The sequence below is a fragment of the Corythoichthys intestinalis genome, chromosome 18 (genome assembly GCF_030265065.1).
Source record: "Corythoichthys intestinalis isolate RoL2023-P3 chromosome 18, ASM3026506v1, whole genome shotgun sequence".
Lineage (NCBI taxonomy): Eukaryota > Metazoa > Chordata > Actinopteri > Syngnathiformes > Syngnathidae > Corythoichthys > Corythoichthys intestinalis.
In genome coordinates this window covers 32,470,691-32,478,933 of record NC_080412.1, presented here as the reverse complement: position 1 = coordinate 32,478,933, position 8,243 = coordinate 32,470,691, and the positions used below count along the sequence as shown (strand labels likewise).

At 35.6% G+C, this 8,243-nt stretch overlaps 1 protein-coding gene across 8 annotated transcripts in view; it reads right to left on the bottom strand.

Annotated features, from left to right (window-relative positions):
- Positions 1-1,377: 1,377 nt before the first annotated feature.
- Positions 1,378-8,243, bottom strand: part of il2rga (interleukin 2 receptor, gamma a) — a 113,404-nt gene continuing 106,538 nt past the window's right edge. For all 8 annotated transcript variants that reach the window (XM_057820309.1, XM_057820310.1, XM_057820311.1 and 5 more), the window contains 3 exons: positions 6,430-6,532; positions 3,454-3,511; positions 1,378-3,347 (listed from right to left, as the gene is read on the bottom strand). In XM_057820309.1, coding sequence (XP_057676292.1) covers positions 3,258-3,347; positions 3,454-3,511; positions 6,430-6,532 — 251 coding nt within the window. In that variant the 3' untranslated portion in view covers positions 1,378-3,257. The remainder of the gene's footprint in view (positions 3,348-3,453; positions 3,512-6,429; positions 6,533-8,243) is intronic.

Below are 8,243 nucleotides of genomic sequence, written 5' to 3'. Positions count from 1 at the left end.
CGTGGCTGTCAAAGTTGACCGAGTGAAATCACATACAAAGAGCTTTTCTCGTTGGAAATTCTTGTGAATAAATGCTGAAAATCCCTGAATTCTTCATAGATATGGACGTAAAACAGTCTCGATTCTTAGTTAAAAGCAAAAAAAAAAAAAAAAAGTTCAGTTAGCATTTACTTTACGCAAAATGCCGAAGTATGATGCTAGTCTGTCAGTCAATGTGGCAGCCGCCATATGTAAACAGAGCTTTTCCGGTGAAAATTGTTGTGAATAAATGCTTAAATCCCTAAATTTCTTTATAGATATGGATGTAAAACAGTCTCAATATTTGGTTTAAAGCAAAAAAAACATGCAGTTAGCATTTATTTTACGTGAATATGTCGAAGAATAATGCTAGTCTGTAAGACAATGTGGCCTCCATCCCTCTCCCAGCTCTTTTTTCCTCAGTCACTGTGGCACTTGCTTATTAAAGTTAACGATGTTGACAGATGGTTGTGTTTGATCTCGCCAGAGAAGCGGACTTCAATACATCAATCATCGTTTAATTTGTTATATAGTTGCTTTGCAAGGAAGCGCGTGCTGGAATGAATGTGTGCGTGTGTGTGGAGACGTTCAAGGCTGCCGGACATGTTGTGTGGTGGCAATAAACGCCAGAAGTGATCTTGAGGAGTTTGTAATTTCTACATGTCACTCCAGGAGTCACAGCCAAGGTAGGTAAACAGAAGCATTTAATAAAGCCAAGCATTTTTCTACTACAGTACTTTATTCTTGTTTAAAAATGATTCGGTGGGACAGTTATGTTTAAAACTGCCCTTTATTTAAATTAAAAAAAAAAAATATATATATATATATATATATATATATTTTTTTTTAATCATACTTTGGGGAAAAAAGTGAAAAAAACATGTCTTATACAGTGGGGAGAACAAGTATTTGATACACAGTCAATGGGAAAACCCATTGACAGTGTATCAAATACTTGTTCTCTCCACTGTATATATCTCTTTCCAATGCTAAATCTGAATAAATACATTGAATACACATCCACCGCTACTTTGCGGTTTTTCACTTATCGCGGCAGGTTCTGGTCCCCATTAACCACGAAAAACAAGGGATCACTGTACACTGTGGTCACGGTGAGTCATCCAAAGTCTTTCCAAACAGCTATTCAAGTCATCTAGTGAAAATTTCTTTAAAAATATCTATTTTAGGGCTGTCAAACGATTAAAATTTTTAATCGAGTTAATTACAGCTTAAAACTTAATTAATCGTAATTAATCGCAATTCAAACCATCTATAAAATATGCCATATTTTTCTGTAAATTATTGTTGGAATGGAAAGATAAGACACAAGATGGATATGTAAATTCAACATACGGTACATAAGTGCTGTATTTGTTTATTATAACAATAAATCAACAAGATGGCATTAACATTATTAACATTCTGTTAAAGCGATCCATGGACAGAAAGACTTGAAGTTCTTAAAAGATAAATGTTAGTACAAGTTATAGAAATTTTATATTAAAACCCCTCTTAATGTTTTCGTTTGAATACTATTTGTAAAATTTTCAATCAAAAAATAAACTAGTAACCCGCCATTGTTGATGTCAATAATTACACAATGCTCATGGGTACTGAAGCCCATAAAATCAGTCGCACCCAAGTGCCAGCAGAGGGCGACAAAACTCCAAAAAAAGACAAGTAACAAGTGGACATTGCACTTTGCTGTCATTTTAATCTGTTTGAGCGGGGCATGTGCGTTAATTGCGTCAAATATTTTAACGTGATTGATTTAAAAAATTAATTACCGCCCGTTAATGCGATAATTTTGACAGTCCTAATCTATGTGTATATATATATATATATATATTTTTTTTTAAATATCGCAATATAATATCGTAATATATCACAAACCCCCCAAAAATCGCAACAATAGTTTTTTCCAATACCGTTCAAGCCTACCATGTAACACCTTGTACATTAGACAAGCCGTTTTAAAATATTTAAAATTTTCAAGGCTAAGTAAATCGTACTTTTTAAAAAATGTTACAAACTTGGAATGACATTGGTTTTCTGCAAAGACCTTTAAAGATTTTTTGTTGAGTAATTTTATGTCACTGCATGTATATACATCTGCAAGTTGCCAACATGTATGCAATACTCAATGTGTGATCAAATCATTGAGTGTAGAAACATTCTAGCAGCCCCACGTGTTATGAAAGACCTTATTTGTTTAAAACTGTTCAGGTTGAATTTCACTGTATTACATATTCTTATAAAATGGCTAATGTTTTACTGTTTTACTCGTAGGATGACCTATAACTGTTATTACTGTAATTCAAGACCGGTACGGTGTTTCTCCAGTTTAATAAACGTTGATGTCCAAAAATATAACTGTGGTTCTTTTCTGGCTTCAATTAATCAAGTCGACATAACTCATAGCTAATGTGTATCCCGCGACCAGGGGATACAATTTTTGACAGGGGTAACTACATTGGCAAGACACCAGTGGTGGCTCTGTTGTACAATCTTCTTCAGTCTTTAGTGGGGCAAATTGAAACTCCACTCACCATTTTGACAGTGGTCTCTAGCGTTTCATGGTCTACATTTTCAATCCTTGGTTCTTGCTCAGTAGTTGTTGTCGCTTTTGAAAGCTTAGGTTTGAAAAAATGTACGTATATCCATCTGCCTTTTCGGTCCTCGGGTGGTTTTGGCTAAGCAAAGCAAATGACCTTCTAAAGCGCTAGTCACATAATCTGTTCGAAAAAATAATTTTGACCCATTATAAAAATATGTTGTTGTTTTTTGTTTCATTTTTGTTTTATTGCTTTACAACTTTTATCAACAATATTTTACCGGAAAATTCTTAATTTTGAAATCAGATACTGTTTAGGAAAGTCAATTACATGCAATTACACTTTTCAGCTACCGGGGGCGGGGGGGCTTGCCCCCCTGAAAATCCGCTTATGAATATGGCTTTTTTAAAAGACAGTGTGGAATCATATGTCACTCCAAGGTACTTGAATTCAGAGACCATTTGCAGTTCCTGTCCTCCCAAAAATACTCCTAAATGTTTGATGCACAAAGGTTTCTTTATAAACATCATATAAACAGTTTTAGTTGTGTTTAGTGGAAAGCAAGATTTGTAGAGCCAATCATTTATAGATACAGTACCATAGCTAATTTGAGAGCAGAAGCTGCGTCTTGAGTATTTTTTGCACTAGTGAGAGAAGAGCTTGAACCGGTGGTTGTCAGACTGGTCATTGGTGGTACTCTCGAACACAACAGGCCTTCTCATGGTAGTTTGCCTTGAAGCCTTCCTTGAGGCCTTTGGGAATTGGAAGCCAAGACTGTAAGAAATAAATGTGTATGTTAGTCATTTAACAGAATGTTGATGTATACCACCTAAAAATAGGTTTTAATTTGAATGGAGAACCTTAACCCGATGCACTTTACCTCAGCGTCTTGAATCAGCGAAGGCTTAGGTACCACATGAATGAAGATGACTCGAAACCTATGTGAGGGATTCGGGGAAAATTTTGAAAGTTTCATCAACAAAAGATCACTGAGATTAAATTTTTTTAAAGGACATAATGTATATTTATATGTTTGCAGAGGATGATTGAGGTCCCTCCCAAAAATATACTGGGTAAGGGACAGGAAATAGTAAAATTCCCAACATTTATTTATTTATTTTTTTGGGCAGTATTTTTCTTGGTTGTACTTTGTTGAATTATATGGATGTTAGTTTGATGCCCCCCCAAATCAGACTTCAGCATCGATTATGTTGCAATGACAATCTAATTTGGCTTGAGCCATCAGAATTTATAGTTCTGGCAATATGACTGATTTTTCTTTCTTTGAAATGTCTTTTTACTAGGGCTGTCAAATGATTAAAAATTTTAATCGAGTTAATCACAGCTTTAAAATTATTTAATCGTAATTAATCGCAATTCAAACCATCTATAAAATATGCCATATTTTTCTGTAAATTATTGTTGGAATGGAAAGATAAGACACAAGACGGATATATACATTCAACATACTGTACATAAGTACTGTATTATAACAATAAATCAACAAGATGGCATTAACATTATTAACATTCTGTTAAAGCGATCCATGGATAGAAAGACTTGTAGTTCTTAAAAGATAAATGTTAATACAAGTTATAGAAATTTTATATTAAAAACCCTCTGAATGTTTTCGTTTTAATATAATTTGTAAAATTTTAAATCAAAAAATAAACTAGTAGCACGCCATTGTTGATGTCAATAATTACACAATGCTCATGGCGCATAAAATCAGTCGAACCAAAGCGCTAACAGAGGGAGACAAAAAACACAAGTAACATGTGGACATGACACTGCTGTCATTTTAATCTGTTTGAGCGGGGCATGTGCGTTAATTGCGTCAAATATTTTAACGTGATTAATTTAAAAAATTAATTACCGCCCGTTAACGCGATAATTTTGACAGCCCTACTTTTTATTGATATTAAGCAATCCACATTGACAATTAAAGTTAAAACAACAAACACTCAAAACCTTTTTGAAGACTACAAAGAGTGATCATCACATACGAATACGCTCTGTAGGCATGTGCCGGTATGATGTTCTGATGGTACGATAACCTTAAGCCAAAATATCACGGTATTGCAATTACAGCTCTAAAATGTGTTAGTTTGAGATATCTGGGTTTAAAAAAATAAAAACTTTTTTCCATTTAACATGATTGTTATTTTCAAAATATATTAGCAAATTGGAACATTAGTATAATGTTAAGTTTAAAAAAAGCAATATTCTATATAAAATTAAAATAAATGCAGTCCTTTACGTGAGCCTAATCCCAGACCCTCAGCTCTACATTATTACCGTCAGAACAAAAATAATTGAATTATTTTCCATAAAAAGCACATGTGCATGACTTGTATCATGTTTACATTGTACACACACTCTCTTTCTCAACAGACAGTTGCCAGAGGGAAAAAAACACCACGTTTTACACCGCTAGACACACTAAACACGCTGGAGTTACGCTCGTAACTGGTGGGAAATGCTCATGATAGTGTTTTCTAAACTATAATTTTGTATAAATGCGAAATCATATTGGAGGTGTTGCCTCTTCGGCAGCCACCCTCCGCAAACATGTTTTACATGTCAGTTGGCCGTCCTCCTCTAAGCCGCGCCCGTCTACAACTTTTCTGTAGCCGAATATTCCCATACCAGCGATTATGTTATCTTCGGTGGGGGAGAAAGTTCAGGAGTTTCACCTCATCCAGCCATTGTGTAGCACAGCTGACTCACTGACACTGAGCAACAACCGGTGGGGGAGGGTTGAGCCTTATAGCTGCAAGTGAGGGATTACTCCATGCATTTTTGGGACATAAAACATAGCTAACACCTTAGGGACGGTATGAAGGAAAATGTTTGCGATTTTGAAACCTTGACATTTTCATACCACGGTATACTTTGAAACCGGTAATCGGCACATGTCTAATGCTATGGTGATCGAATGCCCGGACATGTCCACTTTTTACATCCTGTCCAGGACGTCCGGCGGGGTTTTATAAATTCTTGAAAATTTCTGGTTTTCATAATTTTTCATGGGACCAATTAGCGTGTATTGAAATTGAGTGACGCTTTGCACAGAATACTATGGTACTGTGTTGTCAGTGAAAACAGACATCGGAGCAGTGTTCCATCATCCCCCAAAGTGCTGAAACAAAAAACACCAATATTGAAGTGATGTTTTGTTTTTGTTAAATTAGTATAGTTTTGAGGCTACGGTTTGATTTACATTACACTGGAATGAGAAAAGAGCTTTTTGTTAAAGCTGCGATTTTCTACAGAAAAGGTATTTTTCGAACATTATTTCAGATTATTTATTTGTACAAAAAGAATTGAAGTAATTAGTTCAAGGATGATTCGCTAATACAGAACAGACATTATTTTTTTGAATCATTATTTCATTCCATTTTTTTTTAAAGAACGTTATTATTGTTCTATTATCTTAGGAATAATAAAACCTGTTGAATAACTGATGAGAATTTGAATTTGTGTCTTTGGTCATATAGCTATTATTTTTTTAATAAAAGGACGAGGCACACTTTACATATATTAAAGTGGTAACTTTGGCATCTTTGAGTGAACTTCAAATTAAATTTAAGTATCTCGAGGCTGGGCCGAATGTCCTCTTTTTTAGAAATCAAAATATGGTCAACCTAGAATATGCTGTATGTAACAATCAGCATCTGATAAGTATGATGTATCTAATTATTGATTCTGAACTGCTCCAGTTATATTGGGCACAGTTGCGTGATGTTACATTGCGTATGGTATAGTGTTGATGTTTTTAAAAACTGAAAGAATGAAGTCTTATGCCCCAAAAGGTCTGAAACTCTTATCATTTTGAAACAAATAAAAAACTCACCTCTCATAACGCAGCAACAGCACGACAAGTAGGATGAGTATGACAGGAGCCAGAACGTACACAATTATCCACACAAACATGGAACCATTGACTTGCTCACTTTCTGTAACACAGAAAAAAAAGCGTTCGTAATTTGGATTGACTGACCTTTACCAAAACTGTCTAGGCGTTATCATAGACTTCACTATCAGTTGACGAGACAGCTCCTACAGACATTGCCGACGGCTTCCGTGGGGGCCAGGGTCAGGGAGAGTGTTGTGGCAGCTTTCACTGCGATAAACTCAAACACACGCTGTGTTCTAACGCCGGATTTAGTTGGAAACAGGATGAAAGTTTTAGTGCATACAAGCAGGCAGGACTGTCTCGCGAGTGATTTGGACGAGGATTCCTGGTAATTATTATATAAAATAGCACCATGCATGTACTATGAAACGTGAAAAAAATTAAATGAATGGAAAAAAGCGCAACTTTAGCTTGAAATATTTATGTAAAATGAATGAAAACTGCCCGTTTTTTTTCTTTTCTTTGCTTTTAACCAAGAATCTAGACTCTCTCTTTTATGTTCACATCTACAGATATTCCAGGATTTACGCATTTATTTACTTGAATTCAACTTAAAAAGCTCCCAGTTTTGTGATGGCCACCATGTTGGATTTTGTATCCATAGACAATAGCGTATCTTTACATAATCAGGTAATTTTCAGCCAACTGCTCATTTGTTGGCAAAAAAAATGTCATTTAGACATTTCTGCGTCCATACAAAAAAAATGGACTTTTACGTGTTTTGTTATAGGACGAGGGCCAGATAGCCGGCTAGACGTGCTAAGGCAATAGTGACATCGGAATTGAACCTAAATAATTTGTGATTGTGTATAGAAAAATGCCAAATTTGCTTTCGTTGAGTAAAATTAAGATAATTTTGCATGATTTGCTTAAGTATTCTGAAGTGAAAATTGAGTGATTTATTAGCTGGTGAAAACATGTCAAAATTGAACTAAAAAAAAAAAAGTCGCTATTTCAGGCAAAAGCTGAAATTGTATTTTAAATATTGCTACTGATCCTGAATATATAGGTGATTATCTCTTCATTTGGTGATTTTTGTGCATCTAGCGTAAAATCTGATAATTTTATAGCCATTTTAAGTTTTGCTATCCCCTCCATAATTATTGGCACCCCTGAAAAAGATGTGGTTTTTTTAGCTTCTAATATATATATTTTTTATTCAAATAATATGGGACCTTAATGGAAAAAAGCATGCGCATCTTTCGTGGCACGCCAGACCCACTTAGAGTGTTTGTTGCCAAAAAGCTCAATCTTGGTCTCATCTGACCAAAACACACGGTCTCAGTTGAAGCCTGGGACCATGTGTATTTTTGTGTGAGACCAAGATTGAGCTTTTTGGCAACAAACACTCTAATTGGGTCTGGCGTGCTGAAAAGCACCTCATACCCACTGTGAAGTGGGGGTGGGTCAGTGATGCTGTGGGGCTGTTTCGCTTCCAAAGGCCCTGGGAACCTTTTTAGGGTGCATGGCATCATGAATGCTTTGAAATACCAGGACATTTTAAATCAAAATCTGTTGCCCTCTGCCCGAAAGCTGAAGATGGGTCGTCACTGGGTCTTTCAGCAAGACAATGACCCTAAACATATGGCCACATGTACACAGAAATGGTTCACCAGACACAAAATCAAGCTCCTCCCATGGCCATCTCAGTCCCTAGACCTTGTTTGGTTGGCAAAAGGGGGTTGTACAAAGTATTAACACCAGGGGTGCTAATAATTGTGACACACATTATTTGATGTCAAATAATATTT